The following is an 18,150-nucleotide window of genomic DNA, read 5'->3' on the forward strand; positions in this document are numbered from 1 at the left end:
TGTACACAAAAAGGGGAGAAAGAGCTGTGGGCATAGGGAAGAAAAAATGCTGCACAAGCCACCATGTCCAGAATCTCCAACTACTCCAAGGCCATCCTGGAGGGAATGTAACTGCCCAGGCTGGAGCTTTGGGCCAGGTCAGAGTGAGGCTTCCGTGCACAGGAGTGAGGAAATGAGAAGAAATGTCATGTGCAGGGTAACAGAACACCCTAGGTCAGAGCCTCTGGGTCTGTCATGCAAATCTGCATGTGCTGCAGAGGCTGAGCCTGCCCAGGGTGAGGAGGAGCCCAAGTCACTGGAAGGCTGAGAGAGACCAATGTGAGCCACTGCAAGCAATTGCAGTTTGCTGCTCACAGTAGTTTTGGTCACATTTCATTTCATAGACTCCCAGAATGGTTGGAAGGGACCTCAAAACTCATCCCATTTCACCCCCTGCCATGGGCAGGGACATGTTCCACTGTCCCAGGTTGCTCCAGGCCCCATCCAGCCTGGCCTTGGACACTTCCAGGGATGGGGCAGCCACAGCTTCTCTGGGCATCCTGTTCCAGGGCCTCACCACCATCACAGGGAGGAATTCTTTCCCAATATCCCATCTAACCCTGCTCTTTGGCAGTGGGAAGCCATTCCCTATGTCCTGTGACTCCATCTCTTGTCCCAAGACCATCCCCAGCTCTCCTGGATCCACTTTAGGCATCGGAAGAGGCTCTAAAGTTCTCCCCAGGCTCTAAAGTTCTCCCCAGAACCTTCCCTTCTCCAGGCTGGAAAGCTCCAATTTCAGCACGTTCCTGTCTCTCTGAGTTTTTTGATACCTCTGGGCCCCCTGGGCAGACCCCCCTGTCAGCACCAGGGCTGGGCACAGACCAAGGAGAAAGCTCAAAAGTCCCTTTTTACAGAAAAAATGTCAGCTGAGTTGCCCAGATATGGAGATGGTTTCCTTATCAGGTTTCCTTATCAAACAGCTTCTTGTGGTGTAACAGGATCTTTTCCATGGATCAAGGCTGCTGTCAGAGGAGCACACACAGCATCACCTTTCACTGAACTGGTGCTGCCCTGCTGCATCCTGGCTTCAAAGAGAACTCCTTGGACACGAGGAGCTCCAACAGGCACAGCGGGATTTTGCTTTAATACCACACTGTGGGATTAATCCCAGACCATGTTCCATGAGGATCCACACATGGGGGATCCAGCCCCCACTCCATTCCCCAGACCTGCCCTCAGAAGGGCAGGGCAGGGCAGGGCTGACACCATCCTACTGCATGGCATTGGTTTGCCTTTCATGTCACCAGCCCCAGAATTAAGATCAGGCAGGAAATCGTGGTCTGCTGGACACCTCCATGCAGCTCTGCTCATGGCTGACAGGTCCATTTCAGGCTGGACAAGCTCCTGCACCCAGCTCCCTGCAGGAAAAGTCCCTTGGGTGGGAAGTGCCCTGGGAGCTGCAGCTCTGCATCCAGTGTCCAGATCTTGAGAGGTTCAGCTGAGTTGGGCCCTGCTGGGCTCCCACCCCAGCTGAGCCACTGCTGGGGCACTACAGAGGGTTTGGGAACACACCACACTTGTCCAGGTCTCCTTCCCTGCAGTGCCAGTGGCAGCATTTCCAGCTGGAGCCTTTGGGGTGACTCAACCAGGTAATGTGAGCTGTCAGTGTCCCCCTCCAGCCTCCAGAGAACCCCTGTTCTGTGCAGGAAAGAGAGTCCAGCTCTGAGGGTTCACACCAGGACCCCCAGCCACAGGGGCACAAGGAAGGAACCTGCATCCCTGTGGCATCCAAACCCACAGGAACAGAGAACAAGGACTTGAAATCTGGTAACAGTAGAGCTTCCTCTCGTGGGAGCATCATCCTTGCACATGGAGGGCTCCAGGGAGGGAACAGAAAGCAGTGCAGAACCAGGACCAAGGGTCAGAAGGAGGCTCCATTCTGTCCCCTGCCCATCCTGTCCAGGTGTGCTGGAGGAGACCCATGTCCTGTCACTTCCCATGAACAAACCAAGCAGGCCTGACCCTGCAGAGGGGGTGCTTCAAATCCAGCCCCCAGCAAGCCATGGAGCAACCCAGGACCCCATTGGGCTCCCATTCTTCCTCCCCAGGAGGGCCACATCCCAAACCAGCCTCCTCCAGCACAAAGCATCCCTCCCTGGCCAGACATTTCCAGTGCGGGTGATACAGAACACTGGGGCTGGGATCATCTCCCTAAGGAACAGACAGTGCTGTACAATCAGTGCCAAAGTAGTCCCTCCCATTAGGCCTAAGCAGCTGCCCCAGGACTGCTCAGGAGCCTGGCTGGGACCAGTGGTATTTAACGTCCTCACCAATGTCACAAGGGATCCCTCAGCAGCTGCCAGGGCACCCTCAAGTTTACAGCTGCTCCTGCCCGAATCTCCTCAGCCAGGAAAGAAGAGCTCCAGGTGAGTGATACCAATAGCAGCTCTTAAGCGAGGCTCACAAGGGCTCAAGTGTCTCCAGGCTCTGAAGAAGCTCAATAGCAGAGCCTCCCGCACGGAAAAACCCTCTCAGAAAGACTTAAGGAGCTCCGCAGTCCTCCAGCACCATCCCCTGGAGAGGAAGGGATGGGACACACTGTGTAGCTAGGGAGGAGCCGCTCCAAAGGCTTCGCTCCCTGCCGAGCTCTGCGAGATCCAGAAGCGCCCGGATCTCCTCCTGCAGCACCTGGATCCAGAAGGGTGCAAAACGCGGCTGCCATTGCTCCAAACGCTGCCCAGGGTCATTCCAGACCCGTCTCGCTCTGCCAGGAGCTTGGGCTGTGGATTCCTGCAGCCACAGAGCAGCAACCCTTCCCAAAGGGAAAAGGACCCAAATTCACCCTCAGGGGCTGCTTGGGGACTGACACCAACACAGCCCTGCCAGGGAAGAACTCCACACTGTGGGATGCACTGAAGCTCTCTGGGACAAAAGGCTCCCCAAAGACATGAGTGCAACTCCCACTCCCAATCCTGCTCCCAGCAGAATCAGACCAGGATCCAAACTCTTCCTGGATGCAGCAGCAGCTCCTTCCAGAGGGGCTCCACCAAGAGCTGAGTCCCACAGCCCTGAGCAGCTCTATCCTGGAGGGAAGGGACTGGGAAACACAACTGAACAGGGCAAACACATGGACAGGAACATTGCCAGCACAGAGAGACCAGGAACCTGCAGAGGGTGAGGAGGCACAGCCTTGGTCACTGTGCTGGATGGAGAAAAGCCTTTCCTAAGCAGGGCCTAAGAAGGCAAAGTCAACAAGGAAAGAAGGTCTAGTGCATTCCTGAGTGAGATTTCAGCGTTCAGAAAACAGCCTGGAAAGCCCTCCTGATTCATGGGCAGACTTGATCTTGCTCTCCACATCACCTAAGATCAGATGGAGTCCAAACAAAAGAATTCAGGGGGTTAGGGGGAGGGTTGGTGCAAATCAGCCAAATACACCAAGCAACCTCCTGCCCAGGAGGCTCCTGTGTGAGGAACTACTTCCTGCCCCAGCAGGATCCACCCTCACTACTCAGGGGCTGAGAGGGGATTTTGCTGTAACGCTGCTGGAACCTGTTCCCCAGCTTGTCCATGCCAGGCTTGCACAGCTGCTGACCTCAGCAGTGACACCAAACCCAGCCCAGGAACACGGGAAAAAATCCCAGTGCTGGCACAAGCACAGCTCAGCACATCACAGCACACCCTGTTCTGCCCCAAGCTCAGCTCGTCCCTCCCTCCCAGCTCAGGAGCATTTCTCTCCTCGGTGCTCACCAGCTCCACTAATGGGGCACTGCTGGTCTCTCACGGGATGGCAATTTTGGGGAGGGGCTCCCAAGGACTCCCGAGTGCCAGCAGAGGCTGCAGCAGTGCCACACCTCAGCAGCACCACTGGAACCTTGGTGACAGGGAGCCACAGGTTCGGGGTCCCTCTAGGACATCCTCTGGCCTTTATACAAATAGTTCCTGGAAGGAGGAGCAGCCCCAGAGAGTAACAGAATCTTAAGAAGCTGTGAACTGGAAATGAACTTAAAGACCAACCAGTTTCACCCTCCTGCCATGAAGAAATACCTTCCACTAGAGCAGGGGAAAAAGGATGAGAAACATTCAAATTACAAAACAGAACATATATATATATATATGTGTTGTTATTAATAACCACTAAACTGAACTAAGAGCTGGAGCTGCTGGATTGGACCCAACGCACTGGGAACGTTTTTTTTTTTGTTGTTTTGACAACGAGTAAAACAGATGGACAGAGAGCAGCTGAGGAGATGCTGGCACTCGTGGAGAGAAACCAGAACCTGGCAGCTAGTGGGAAAAGGGTCCTGTCCACCCTGTCCCACCCTCAACAGTGCCCAGGCTATGCTGGGTGTACTCCGAGCTGTGCCCATGCCTCCCAATCCTTTCTCTGGAAAAGCAGGATGGCAGGACAGGTGCCATCATTTCCCACCAAGCATGGCAGATGAAGCACCTCTGCAGCTGCCAGGGAAAGATGCTCCTGTGCCCACCCCAAACCCATTATCCCACCCCCATCATGAAGCTGGGCACTGCTGCTGCTCTGGACGTGCTGCTGAAGAGGAGCTGGTCCCAGCCATGTCCCAGTCCTGCTCAAAGGGGTTTCCCCACAGCCGCTCGTGTACACAGACTGCCCCTGCCTGCCCAAGGCAGCACTGGAAGCAGATCCTTTCTGATAGGACAAACACCCCTGTCCCTGTGGGCTAGACGTGAATGCTCCCAGGCCCTCACCCCATTACCCTGGGATATGGGAGCTGCCCTGCCGTGACCCCCCTGCCTTCTCCCCACACCTGACTGATTTACAAACTCCCAGCTGGAAAATGAAGCTGCTGCTGTTGGAGGACAGCAGAACCCTGGGAGAGGCCTGACCTCTCCAGGTGAAGAATGAACCCACCCATGGATGGGGAAAATCCTACCTCTGTTTCCCTCTGTGTTGGCCAAAAACTTCATCCCTTTCCCCCAGCAAGGGAGGAATCTCCGCTGACTCCCAGGCTGGACCCAGTGCCCAGGACCATCACCAAGATTTATCCACAAACTGGGTGAGCAGCAACTCTGGACAACTGTGTGGGAACCAAATCCAAGAAGCTGCGCTGGTGCCCGAGCCCGGGGGGTGCTGTAGTTCCCGCGGAACAGCCCCTGCTGTTCTTCCCCGGCAGGAATCCCCACTCCACGATGAATTCCAGGAGATGCCGAGAGTACTCCCGCCGCTCCAGCCGCAGCGCGGAGCTCGGACGGCTCCCGGAGCGGGGAGAAACCGCAGCAGCCTCAGGAAAACGCCCTGACGAGTGGCACCAGCCCCGGCGGCACTCAGAGCCGGTGGGGGAATGGCGACGGCGGTACCTCCGCCCAGGGGATCCCCGGTGCCCCGTGCCCGGCCCCGGTTGAGCATTCCCGGCCGTGCTAGGCATTCCCAGCCCGAGACGCTCCGGTCCCCGGTGATCCCGCGGTCACAGAGTTTCTCTCGCTGCCGCCCCACGCCCAAACCGCCACATTTGTCCGTTTCGGCTCTTTACTGTCTGGTTTTCTTTATTTTCCCGCCCTCTCACCCCTCCCCGGCGGTGCTCGGCTCCCTCGGGCCCGCCTCGTCCTGAGCTGCCGCCGCTCCCTCAAGAGAGCGGCCGGTGCCCGCGCCTTTCCCGGGGCCAGAGCAGCGTTCGCTGTCTGAGCTGCCCCGGGCAGAGTCGCGGGACGCTCCGGATGCAGAAACCCAGCGCTCGGAGCCCGCCACTGCCGGGGACCTCGAGGGAGGAGCCGACACAATCACCCTCCTTGGCTCAAGACGGGGGGGAGGGGGGCACCGCCTTTGGGTCGGGGAGGGTCCCGAGGATCCACCAGTCACCGATGGCATTGGCGTGATGGACGTGCGGGGGCGGGGCCTGCTGCGCTAGGGGGAGCGGGAGAGACCATCTGCGGGTGCTGCGGGGGGCGCAGGGGGAAAATCCCCCTCCGTGCTTGGGCCTGGCTCGCAGCCCCCGAGCCGCGGCCTGGCCTGGGGCGAGGGACCCAGAGTCCCATCCCAGTGCACCCCTGCCATGGGGCCTCACGGTCCCTACGGCACTCACAGACAGCGGCCCTTCCAGCCGGGAGGTGATTCCCGGTGGGGGAATCGCCCCTCGACTCGGATCGAAGCTCACAGGGTAAAGCAGCAGAAGAGGATTTGCTGGCATTGGTGCTGACATCTCGGCAGGACTTGCAGGACTCTCGTGCTCCTGCTGTGCTGGGGCTTCCCGAGGTCCCTCAGCTCCAATTCCAATTTGCATCACTCTTGGCTCTTGTGTTCATCAGTCAAGAAGCAAATCTGCCCTGCAGGTGAGATGGCCCCTGCCTGCAGCCCCGCGGGAGGAGGAGGAGGAGCTGCTGGAGCAATTCCACGAGGGATGAATGTGCAGCAATCAGATGTGAAACTGCAACAGACAGGGATCCAGGAACTGACCGGGATTCCTTCTCCAGAATAAACACGGACGCGGGGTAGATTTCAGTGAATTGTGGTTTAATTTCATTATCTACTGCTGCTCTGTACATCTGTACAACATTGTACAAAATCCCAAGGAATATTGCAGCTGCACAGCTGTGTTTGGCTCTGCTCTCTCCTGTCACTAAGTACCCTGGATGCTCTGGCTGTGACACTCCCCACAGCCACCAGAACATTTTGCTGTTTTTCTGCAGGCCCAGTGATGGGAACCCCTGGCCATGGCAGGACGTCCCTGGGGGCCCCTCGTATTTCTGGTCAGACAGGAAGGATTTTTCATCTCTTTCTGCACAAGGCAAAAAGCTCCCAGCAGTGCCATGACAAGGGGCAGTTGGGATGCAGAGGTGATGCTGGGGGTGGTTTAGGATTGGCACAGACTTTGTACAGCACATGCTGTGGGTTTTGGGAGTTGTTCTGCTCACACACTTCAAACACTGGTTGTAGACTTCCAGTCTTTCCCACCAGTGCATTTGCACTGGAGTTTCACCTACCCCATGTCAGGCTGGTCTGAGATTTCATCTCCTGCCTAGACAAAATGAGCAAGCAGATGCTTTTTTAACTTAGGAGTTAGGGAACATAATCTACTTAACTGCTACTGGTAGTAGAACACATGCAGAACTGCTTCTGCCAGATTTGAGAACTCTGCAGAGAATCACATGGAATCCAAAGTGATTGTTTTGGCTTGAAAAAGCATATGTGAAAGGGCCAGAGACCCCTGATGTCCAGAAGTGTCCTTGTTGCAGATGAGTGGTGTGGCAGGATGGTCTCTCCCAGCTGTGTTTTCCAAAGAAAATTTCATTTTTGGCCAATTATTTTTCCTCTCATCTTCTGTGTTCCTGAAGCTTCTAAGCTGTGTTTTAAAGGTCTTATAGAAAGCCTGATCATAAAGAAAAAATACAGTGCTTTTAAACCTTTTTTCCCTCAATATTGATGACAATGCAGCACTATGTTCAAAGTGCAATTACTGAATCAGAAAAACAACACTGTCGGACTGTGAGGAACATCTGACAATAAATGCACAGTCTTAATATGGGTAAGTCCTCACCAAAACCTTTCCATCCTCGGAGCCATGCAGAGATGTTCTCAGCAGGGCCACGCTACAGAGAGGAGTCTGAAAGTGAGAGTAAGAGAGAAACTGCTCAGGGTTGTAGTGAGGGAGATTAGAAACAGTCTGAAAGGCTCCCTGGGAGGGGGAGTTGAAATGTTACAGGGACTAAAAGTCTGCAAGAGGGTGACAGGGGTTTAACTGGCCCATTTTGCCACTCCTGTAATCCCAGCAAGGTATTCTGCATTTAAAGAAAAACACCTGACTCCAAATAAAGGATATTTCACTGGGTATAGTCACCAACACTATTTATCCATAAGTATATACAAGAGTCTATCCCAGCCAATCCCACTGCCCTTCCATCCATATCAGGATCCCAGTGTCTCTGACTATGTCTCTCTCTTTCCTCCCTTTGTGTTGGCTTTGGCCAAGCATCATATGTTCTCTCAATGCTCCCCTCACCTGGCACATGTGCCAGGGTCTTTATTCTGCAGCTCCTGCACTAAGAGAGAAATCTAACATTGATATTATCCTACCTAATGAAGATGGGATTGTTCTTTCTAAAAAAATTTGCTCAAGCTCAGCCAAAACCTCTGGCTCATGTGGAAATCAAGTGTTTTTTCCCATCTGCCTTTTTATTTCTGGTTCTGTTTGGTACTTATCACTAGTACCATGATCAGGAATTCAGTAAAACAGCCCAACTGCTTTATCAGCAGATGGAGCTGGCCCGGAACCATTTTTGAGGCCCTGGGCAGCAGTGACACCCTGGGTCCACCAGGGAAACAGCAGTGCAGAGTTACCTTTGATGGTGAGGAAGGCTTTGCTGTAGGCACGACCCACTTCATTGCTGGCTTCCACCATGTACTCCCCTGCATCCTGCTTGGTGACCCCCAGCACCACCAGGGAGCACACTCCAAAGTCGTTGGTGCAGAAGTAGTTGGGATCTCTGGAGAGGTCTCTGCTGTCCTTATACCATGTGATTTTTGGGGGAGGATGGCCTCCAACGGCGCAGCTCATGTGACACTCACTGCCTGTCACCACCACGTGGGACTTAAGTGGCACCAGGAACCTCGGGTGCTGGTTCTGGTTAATTCCCCTGTATTTCTGTGCTTTCACTCGAAATTCAGCTGTGAAAAATAAACAGCACCAAAGACACACTCACATACTGCTCCCAGGACTGCAGGGTTTGCAGGGGATTGTTTTTGCAGTGTCTGGAATTCTGCAAATTATGCAAATAGAGATCCCATGCATCTATGGACTGTAACCTCTGCTGCTCCTCAGAATTACCCAACATTTAACTTTGAAGTCAGAGACTTTGGTTTCTACAATACTAAAACCTTCGATTTTGCTGGAAATTATTTTTGGGGCAAATTACATGTCATAATGGCTGGGAATGAAGGGTCTGTCTGCACAATGTCCCTGCAGAAAGGACAAACCTTCCCTGCCCAGCTGGAATTCCTCAGGACATCTCTGTGCATTCCTGTTCTAGGCAACAGAATATTCCCAGGAGGAGAGACCCATATGAGGGTGGGGTGTTAGAAGCAACAAAAGAAACAAAACACAGAGAAATATTTGGAAATGTTTTACCCTTTTTTTTCCAGATCCTCCAGGGCTGCACAGTATCTGATGGATCACTGGCTCCCAGGTTATTTTTTGCCACAACCCTGAAGTAATAATCCCTGCCTGGGACGACCCTGGTGAAGGTGAACTTGTTGTTGTAGATCAGGTCCCCCAGCACATGCCACAGACCCTTCTGGGATTCCCGTTTCAGGACTGTGTAATACAGGTTCTTCTCCCACTGCTCGGATGCTGAGGGGTCCCAGGTCACTGTGACTGTGTTGGGAACATTCTCCTCCAGCCGGATGGCTCCAGGGGGCTGAGGGATATCTGCCAGGGGAGGGCATACAATGTCACAGCTGCAGGGACAGTTGCACAGAACCCTAAAACCTGAAGTCTGTTGCATGTCTGGGGCTCAGTCACCATCCTGGTCACTGTAAGGGACAAAATTCCATTCCTTCTCCAGGCACACAAATGCATTTGCTATGAACTGAGCTGCTGCTACACAACATCTGCACTTGCTGAGCAGTGAGAGGAGGGTGGCACAGCTGAGCTTCTTCCCCTCCTGGGTCACAGCTGGGAGAGCTGTGCTCAGTGTCCCACAGCCTGTGCTGACCTCCCTCATTCGCTCTGGAAGGATAGTTTTAGTCAGTGGATTGCTCTGTCCTGCAGACAAGTGACATCATAAAGTGCCTAGACGACCTCACAGAAAACTGTACCCTGTTTTTCCTTGTGCCTGCACAGCCAAACTGCATGAGTGCTCACCCTGCCAAGCTCAGTTTGTGGGCTTATGCCTATTCACAGTAAATCATGGAATCCCAGACTGGTTTGGGTGGGAAAGGACCTTAAAGCCCATCCAGTCCCACCTCCTGCCATGGAGGTCCCACCTTCCACTATCCCAGGTTGCTCCAAGCCCTGCCCTACCTGGCCTTGGACACTTCCAGGGATGGAGGCAGCCACAGCTTCTCTGGGCAACCTCACAGGGAGGAATGCCTTCCCAATATCTCATCTAACCCTGCCCTCTGGCAATGGAAAGCCATTCCCTCTTGTGCTGTCCCTCCAGGCTCTTGTCCCAAGCCTCTCTCCAGCTCCCTTGGAGCCCCTCTAGGCACTGGAAGGGGTTCTAAGGTTCTCCCCAGAGCCTTCTTTTTATCCAGGTGAATACCCCCAGCTCTCCCAGCCTGGGTCCAGAGCATAGGTGCTCCAGCCCTTGAAGCATCTCCATGGCCTCCTCTGGAATTGCTCCAGCAGCTCAACATCCTTCTGTTGCTGTGGCCCCCAGGGCTGGAGGCAGCTGTGCAGGTGGGATGTCACCTGAGGGGCCAGAGGGGCAGAATCCTCCCCTCCCCTGCTGCCCACACTGGGGGATCAGCCCAGGGCATGTCCAGCTCTCACCCAACATCACACCCAAATCCTTCTCCCAGGGCTGCTCTCAGTCCCTTCATACCCCAGCCTGGATTGACTGGGAGTTGCTGGTAGATTTGTATGGATGGCAGTGAGTTACCTGCAATTTGAACCTGGAAGCTGAAGGTTTCCCTTTTCCCCAGCTCATCCCCAAGCTCCACAGTGTAGGTGCCACTGTCACTGAACTCGGCTGCCCTGATCAGCAGCTGGGTGCTTCCATCCTCGGTGCTCACAACAGCCTGGCTGGGAAGGGGGAGCCCATCCTTTAACCAGGTCACCACCAGCTCAGGAGATCCCTTGAAACAACGAGTCAGAGTCACTTATTTCACCTCCAGACTGCATCTTATATCTTTAGTTTCATTATCTTACCCTAAATGTGCACCTCCACTCCATTACAATACAGTAATGTTAGAAATATGGATCCATGACAGATCTGAGAACCCTGATCTGCTCTGCAGTTTCTTTTTTTTTCCTTTTTGTCTTTTAAGGATGTTATCACAGTGAAGTGTTCAGAACCGTGTCAAACAAGCTATGCCAGATCAAGGTCAGATAACATCAGGAGTTAATATTTTCTGCATTTAAAAAAAGATCTGTTGGGTTTGGAAAGAAAAAACGTCCTCTAAGTCTTTATTTCCATTGTGCCATCTCTGGTCTCTGTGAGGAGAGGAGAGGAGAGGAGAGGAGAGGAGAGGAGAGGAGAGGAGAGGAGAGGAGAGGAGAGGAGAGGAGAGGAGAGGAGAGGAGAGGAGAGGAGAGGAGAGGAGAGGAGAGGAGAGGAGAGGAGAGGAGAGGAGAGGAGAGGAGAGGAGAGGAGAGGAGAGGAGAGGAGAGGAGAGGAGAGGAGAGGAGAGGAGAGGAGAGGAGAGGAGAGGAGAGGAGAGGAGAGGAGAGGAGAGGAGAGGAGAGGAGAGGAGAGGAGAGGAGAGAAGAGGAGAGAAGAGGAGAGAAGAGGAGAGAAGAGGAGAGAAGAGGAGAGAAGAGAAGAGAAGAGAAGAGAAGAGAAGAGAAGAGAAGAGAAGAGAAGAGAAGAGAAGAGAAGAGAAGAGAAGAGAAGAGAAGAGAAGAGAAGAGAAGAGAAGAGAAGAGAAGAGAAGAGAAAGGAGAAAGGCCAGCAAATGTCATCACCTTCCTCTGGTATCCCAGACTTCACAGGATCATGGAATCATCAAGGCTGGAAAAGACCTCCAAGTCCAACCTGTGCCACATCCCCACCTTAAAAGCACTGAGTTCCGCATACAGGCATTCCTTGGACACCTTCAAGGTTGGGGACTCCAAACCTCCCTGGGCAGCTCCTTCCAAACTCTGATTGCACTTTCCATGAGGAAAAGCCTGTGTTGTTCCAAGCTTACACCAAGGCACTGAGATTTCTGCCAGTGCCTGCCAAATTCTCAAGTCACAGAGCTCAAATGCTGCTGCTTGGTGAGACAAGCACAATGAAGGTGTTGCTGGAAATGGTGTCCCCAAGGCCTTCTGAGGGAGTCACAGGGAAATCACTGATTTGGGAGGACTGACAGCAATACCAGATGATGGTAACATTGATAAGGCTAGGTGGACAGCACTGAGCCTTGTTTGCAGAGGTTAAGGAATGACCACAATGTCATAAAACACCAATGCCAAGACTGACAGCTCAATTCTGGCTCACGTTTTCCTCACCCTGGAAGTCTACACAGCACAGGCAGGCTAAATTATTTGCCCAGTGACTTGTTGAGAAAATTCCATGACATAAAAACAGTGGCTCAGTTTTCCTGTCTGCTATTGAGTGCATCATAAAATCAGGCCGGGAATTTCTCCAAAGCCCTGAATACCTACCTCAAAGGGAATCTTCACCCGGATGGGATTCCCTGCTTTTATAACCAGGAAGCTTTTCACTGTGTCATCTATCAGTAACCTAGGAGAGACTGGAAAAGACAAAGATTACTCCCAGAAGGTGGCTGTTGGTACAGTCACTGGTGACAATCACTGTGTTCCACCCCCTGGTGCCTCTCCCAGCTGGGTGAGGCTGGTGAGGAATTCACAGCGGAAAAATCTCCCTGATTCAGTCCCAGACTTTACACCTTTGAAATTTCGTTACTATTTATTTATCACTGTGATTAAGCAAGGGAAAATGATGTAAAAACACATTCACAACAATCTCTGTATTGATGTGATGTCGCTGTCACAGAGAAATTGTCTTTTTGCCAGACTTTATCCCATCACAGGGATAATCTTTTGTGTTTAAATGCTGACTGGAAAAAGGAAATTCCAATGGGTACTTATAAAATATATATGCAATGCAGAGCACAGAACATCCAGATGAAAGCTGCCAGAGTTTATCTAAAATAGTATTTTTTAGCATTTAAAATATTTTCTCTTTTCATCAATATACTACAGCATTTAGTATTTTTCTAAGAATACCAAATACAGTAGTGCTAAATTGTATTTAGTGTTTCCAGTATAGAACTGAACATGTGCTTAGATGGATTTATTTTATTTATTTTTTTAATTGATAAATGAGGTCTCCATGCATATGCCAAACTACACATTTTCACTTAGGAGCCAAATTAAGGAAGATGAACCCCTCACAGAATTATGTCTGTAATTCTGCAATGTTCCCAAAGAGCAGGAAAAAGCAGAGCTGCAGATTTGTTAATAAAGATGGAAAAGTGAAAATGGTGAGCTAAACAATTAAAAAGTAAAATAAAGTATCCAAAACCAGCATAAAATATGTGATTTAAGAGAACGAAATAAAATGTTTCATTTCAGAAGACTGTCTCAAAATGGAGTAAAAGCTCTATTTTTCCCTTGGAAGACTTCAAGCAGGGGTAAGGCACATACGAGTTCTGTGTGGTGACTGTGGTGTCGCCCTGAACAGGGGGCAAAAAGTTAGAAAATAGAGTTCTGAGGGATACTTGTTTTATCCAAAGGAATCTCTAAATTAACTGAGCACTGTGCACTGCATATCTAATATTAGTTAATATTGAGGCTGCCCTGCCGAGATGAGCAAATAACCCCGAGATGAGGACGAGCAGTGTGTTAACCCTGTCATCCCAGTACCCCACAGCCCTGGCTGTTCCTGCTCCCTGAGAGCCCCACTGCCAGGGACAGACCCCTGAGCCCCCGACTCACCCACGGCAGCAGCAGCTCCAGCACAAGCCTTGAGCTCCGAGGGCTCCCCGGGGCCACCGTCACTGAGGGCCCTGACGCGCAGGAACAGCTTTTCCCTGGCCTGGAGGCCCTGGACCCTGCACGAGGTGCTCTCTGCAGGGAGAGTGAAGCACTTGGTCCAGCTAAGGCTGTTACAGGGCCTCATCTCCACCTCGTAGCCTTTCACATCATTCCCATCTTGTACTTCAGGTTTGTTCCATGTCAAGGTGACACTGGTGCTGTCACTGCTGCTCACTTTAAGGTCCTGCACTTGGCCTGGAGATTCTGGAAGGAGAAATTTTATTTAAACTATTTTTATAGGATTTCTCTTCCCTCTTTTCAGTCACTGCCTGCAATTCCTCAACATTCTTGCAGTGCACTGGATTTCTACCTTGTCCCAGTTCTTCAGAGCTGGATCTGGGTCTTTGCTCCTACCAGCCCTGCAGTAAATCCACAGCATTCCAAAACACTCTGCAGCCCATCCTGAGTGTTCCTCCACACTGCACATTACCCCACATTGGGATCTGCCAAATCTTAATTTGGACATACTACAGGAAATCCTTCCATTCCTCGCTCCAGCTGATTCTCAGCCATGAAACGTTCCTCAGTTACTGATCCTTTTCTCCACACACTTACAGAGGATTGAAGAACATCTCTTCTTCACGAATACCCCGAAAGCAGAGCACAGGGCAGGGCACTTACTGGTGGGGTCCCGGGCAAATGCGGGCTCGGAGGGGTCACTGGGCTGTCCCGTGCCAGCAGCATTGACAGCTGCCACGCGGAACTCGTACTGCACACCCTTCTTCAGGCTGGTGACCTTCAGCTTCTTGTCTGCAGAGAGAAGAGGAATGTGTTACCTCAGGGGAGCTGTTCCCCATCAGGAAAGGTGACACAACAACGCTGTGCCTTACTCCAGGCAGAATTATAGACTGAAAAATTCTCAGGAGCCATAAAAACTGTCCCTGCCATTCCCTAGCCAAGTGCATGTGATCTTCTGGGATGTGTTCATTGTATTTCAAAATCAAACAGCCCTTTAATCATAGAATCACAGAATGATTTAGCTGAAAAAGACCTCCAAGGTCTCCCATCACCACCTTCATGTGAAAGGTGTAAGATCCTATGTAGCTTCTAAACCCAGCTGACATTTTTACCTTTTCAAATCCACCAGGTTGTTCCAGGAGTCAGAGTACTCACCTTTGACAGGCACGTTGGTGACTGGCAGCCAGGTCACAGTGCCCTTCTTGCGTTTCTGAACAATGTATCCCGTAATTTGGGAAGCACCAGTTTTACAAGGAGCTTTCCAGGATATGGTAATGGTGTCCCTGCTGGTACTGATGATCTCGGGGGCATCTGGGGCACCAGGGGAAGCTACAAAGAGATGAGGGCTTCATTATTAGCAGATATGTTTTTATTGCAAGATAAAATGGTGTTGTGTGCAATTTCTTCTTCCAGATTCCCCCAGGCATTCCTATGGATGTGCTCTGAAAACCTGGCTGAGACCTGAAGCTGTGGATCCTGTTCCCCACACAAACTGGATCCAGCATGGACTCTGTTGCTGAGTTTGGATTTCACAAAAGACCCTCTGTCATCAGGACTGACAATGCCTGATGGGGAGTGCCATTCCTGCATGACATGAACAGTCAGCATCATTCTCGCTTTCAATAGCAGAACCTGGTAACAGAATGGATTTCTTTGCCTTCTGCTAAAGTGTTCAAGATACAGAATCATGGGAATGAGAATGGAGAAAGAAAATAATTAGAACTGAACATAGCTCTCTCTAGTACTGCATTTGTGCTCATGGCAAACCTGTTCTAGTATTTAAACTCCTTGAAGGACAAAGACAATATTCAGTTGTTTGGAGATCAGGGGAATGGAGTGGTCATGCTGAGAAGTGCTGCACATACAAAGACACTCCTTTGTCTGTGGAGTTAAGAAAAGGCCTCACATGTCTCCTTTGCAGCCACATTGCAAAAAAATCTCCATTGATCTGATGCATTTTGTATTTCCCCCATGAAACTTCCTTTCCAATCCAGAATAGAGCATGACCAAGGAATAATTACATCTCACTCAGCCTAAGCAGAGAGTACAGCAAAGTGCTGTCCTTGCTGAGCAACCTCCACAGCTTTGTGTGAACACTGAAGTTGAGATCTGTAGCAACATCCACAATGCAGTGAGTTTCTTTAGATGCCAGCTTTAATAATGAATTTCCCAGTTTTAATTATGGATTATGAGAAGTTCTCCTCACCTTTACCAGCAGCCTTCACTTCCTCTGATTCCAGCGCATCGCTCACTCCCTCAGCATTCACAGCCCTCACCCTGAAGTAGTAGCTCATCTCTTCCTCCACTTTGCTTGTGGTGAAGCTGGTGCAGCTCCTGGGGGTTTCTCCCAAAGTCTCCCAGTCGTTCCTGCCCACCTGCTGCCTCTCCACGAGATACCTTTGCACTGGTTTGCCCCCATCATCCTCTGGGGGCTTCCACTGGATCGTGATGTTGTTAGCAGATCTTTCCACAGTTTTGATGGGTCCTGCTGGAGGTTGTGGCTTGTCTGGGAAGATGAACAAAGACACAGCCAGCTCCAGACCCAGACCTGCTCCTGGGTTTGGAGCAGACACTGTTTCTTGCTCACCAGCTGGGAGACCTTTCCTGATGAAATACAGACACAGTTGTAGGATAAGGGCTGGGCATGTGAATTGCCTCTTCCAAACTTGCAGTCTTCTAACTTCTGATGGAGAAGATGGAAAGCCAGGCCCTTGCTCTCCCTGGGTCAACTGTTCTCATAAACTTTGCACCAGTTCAGCTTGCTAATACAGGCAAAACATAATTTCTGTTCTCTCAAAGGAACCCAGATATTTATGGGAGGGCTGAATTGGACCTTGATATCCTATTTCAGATTTGCATGTTGTGTACAGCCACATCTCCCACAGCATCTGAACATTCAAAACTCAGCTGCTTAGGCCATGAAAAAACAAACTAGGTTTGTGTTCCCTTGTACTAAAGGGCAAGAGGCACGTTTAGCAATCTTTCCTTGTACCCTGATTTTGGGGCAATATACAGAGTCTTGTTCCTCTCGAAATACCCAGTCACTCCAAATATGATTGTCACCAGTGTGAATGGATTCCCTGACTAAGCTTTACAGTGAAAGCCACAGTGAATGTTACAGGATCTTACCTATCACCATGAGTTTTAGGTTGATCTCCAGGACACCACTGTCATTCTTGAGCCTGACTTTGTAATCCCCACAGTCCCTCCTGTCACAGCTGGAGATGGACAGCATGGTGCAGGTGTCTGTCTTGTCCACACGGATCCTAGTGTCATCCCCTAGCTCCATCCTGTCCTTCAGCCACGCTGCCCTGATGGGCCCCCGACCCTCAAATGGGATCCGCAGCTTCAATCCCTCCCCAGCCTTGGCCACCGTGGGGACACTGGTCAAGTTCTTGAGCAGGATTTTGTCCACCTGGGGAGGATCTAAGCAGGTGATACAAGGTCATTAAAAACCACAGTTCAAGGAGGCTCACCTTGGAGGGAAGGGATCCTCTTATGGTGCTGCCAGCAATGCTCAGAAGCTCAGAACACCTGGATCTGAACATTTAATTGTACTTTGCTACAGGATAATTATCACAAAATTTTGTGGTATCACAAAATAGGCAACACACTAAACGCAAGTATGAAGAATCTGCCCTGATAAAGTGCTTTGTGCACCCCAAAATCTTTTGAGTTGCTGACAGAAGTGTCCTTAGTTAAATTTGCAAATGCAAAATTAACCAACCTATACAAAAAGTATTTCCTATTTATCTTGTAATTCTTTATAATAAGTTATCTCAATGACATGTCTCTGAGTAAATATATTACATTTAAAGCCCAACTCATGCTGCTTTGATGGTTTGAGTAGACTCACCTTCAACAAAAATTGAAGCTTCAGTTTTTACATCTCCACCTTCAAACCTGTATTTCCCAGCATGAATATCTTCCACTTTGTTAATGATCAGTTTGTGGACAAGACCTTTCTTTTCAAAGACAACTCCATCCATGCTTGTTAACTACAAAGTAAAAGGACAGAGACTTACCCTTTTTTAAAAAAAGAAAAAATGTAATCCAAACTGAAACTGGACAGACTACAATTTGAAAAGCAGTTGAAAAGACTTATGAATGTCATGCATATTTAATGACAATATTGTGGTATTCTGTTGCCTGGAGAAGCTGTGGCTGCCCCATCTCTGGAAGTGTCCAAGGCTAGGTTGGACGGGGCTTAGGTCTAGGGGAAGATATCTCTGCCCAGGGACTGGATCAGGTCCTTTCCAACCCAAACCACTCTGGGATTCTGTGAACCCTTCCAGGGCACCACTCAGACTGCAGGTGACTGTCAGGGACCTTGACACCACCCTTAGGAAGTAGAGCCAAAGAGCAGAGCGTTGCTACCCAAAGCCAGCAGCAAGCTTGAGGAACCCACCTTTAGGCCATCCTTAAACCAGGTTCCTGTCACATTGTCCTTGCTGACAGTGCAGGACAGTTCAGCTGGGTCCCCCTTCAGCACTCGCACGGTTGCCAGCTGCTTGTTGAGGTAACAGCGCGGGACTGAACAGGC

The 18,150-nt window shown here is 50.8% G+C and overlaps 1 protein-coding gene across 1 annotated transcript in view; it reads right to left on the reverse strand.

Moving 5' to 3' along the window:
* Positions 1 to 7,523: 7,523 nt before the first annotated feature.
* The window catches only part of IGFN1 (immunoglobulin like and fibronectin type III domain containing 1), a 29,060-nt gene continuing 18,433 nt past the window's right edge, over positions 7,524 to 18,150 (reverse strand). Inside the window, exons 17-28 of the mRNA XM_062509563.1 lie at positions 18,016 to 18,140; positions 17,464 to 17,605; positions 16,737 to 17,033; positions 15,814 to 16,113; positions 14,763 to 14,936; positions 14,271 to 14,399; positions 13,551 to 13,853; positions 12,255 to 12,343; positions 10,546 to 10,741; positions 9,072 to 9,371; positions 8,285 to 8,611; positions 7,524 to 7,550 (exon numbers count right to left, since the gene is read on the reverse strand). Of these exons, the coding sequence (XP_062365547.1) occupies positions 7,537 to 7,550; positions 8,285 to 8,611; positions 9,072 to 9,371; positions 10,546 to 10,741; positions 12,255 to 12,343; positions 13,551 to 13,853; positions 14,271 to 14,399; positions 14,763 to 14,936; positions 15,814 to 16,113; positions 16,737 to 17,033; positions 17,464 to 17,605; positions 18,016 to 18,140 (2,396 nt within the window). The 3' untranslated portion in view covers positions 7,524 to 7,536. The remainder of the gene's footprint in view (positions 7,551 to 8,284; positions 8,612 to 9,071; positions 9,372 to 10,545; positions 10,742 to 12,254; positions 12,344 to 13,550; positions 13,854 to 14,270; positions 14,400 to 14,762; positions 14,937 to 15,813; positions 16,114 to 16,736; positions 17,034 to 17,463; positions 17,606 to 18,015; positions 18,141 to 18,150) is intronic.

This window comes from Cinclus cinclus, chromosome 27, assembly GCF_963662255.1.
Source record: "Cinclus cinclus chromosome 27, bCinCin1.1, whole genome shotgun sequence".
Lineage (NCBI taxonomy): Eukaryota > Metazoa > Chordata > Aves > Passeriformes > Cinclidae > Cinclus > Cinclus cinclus.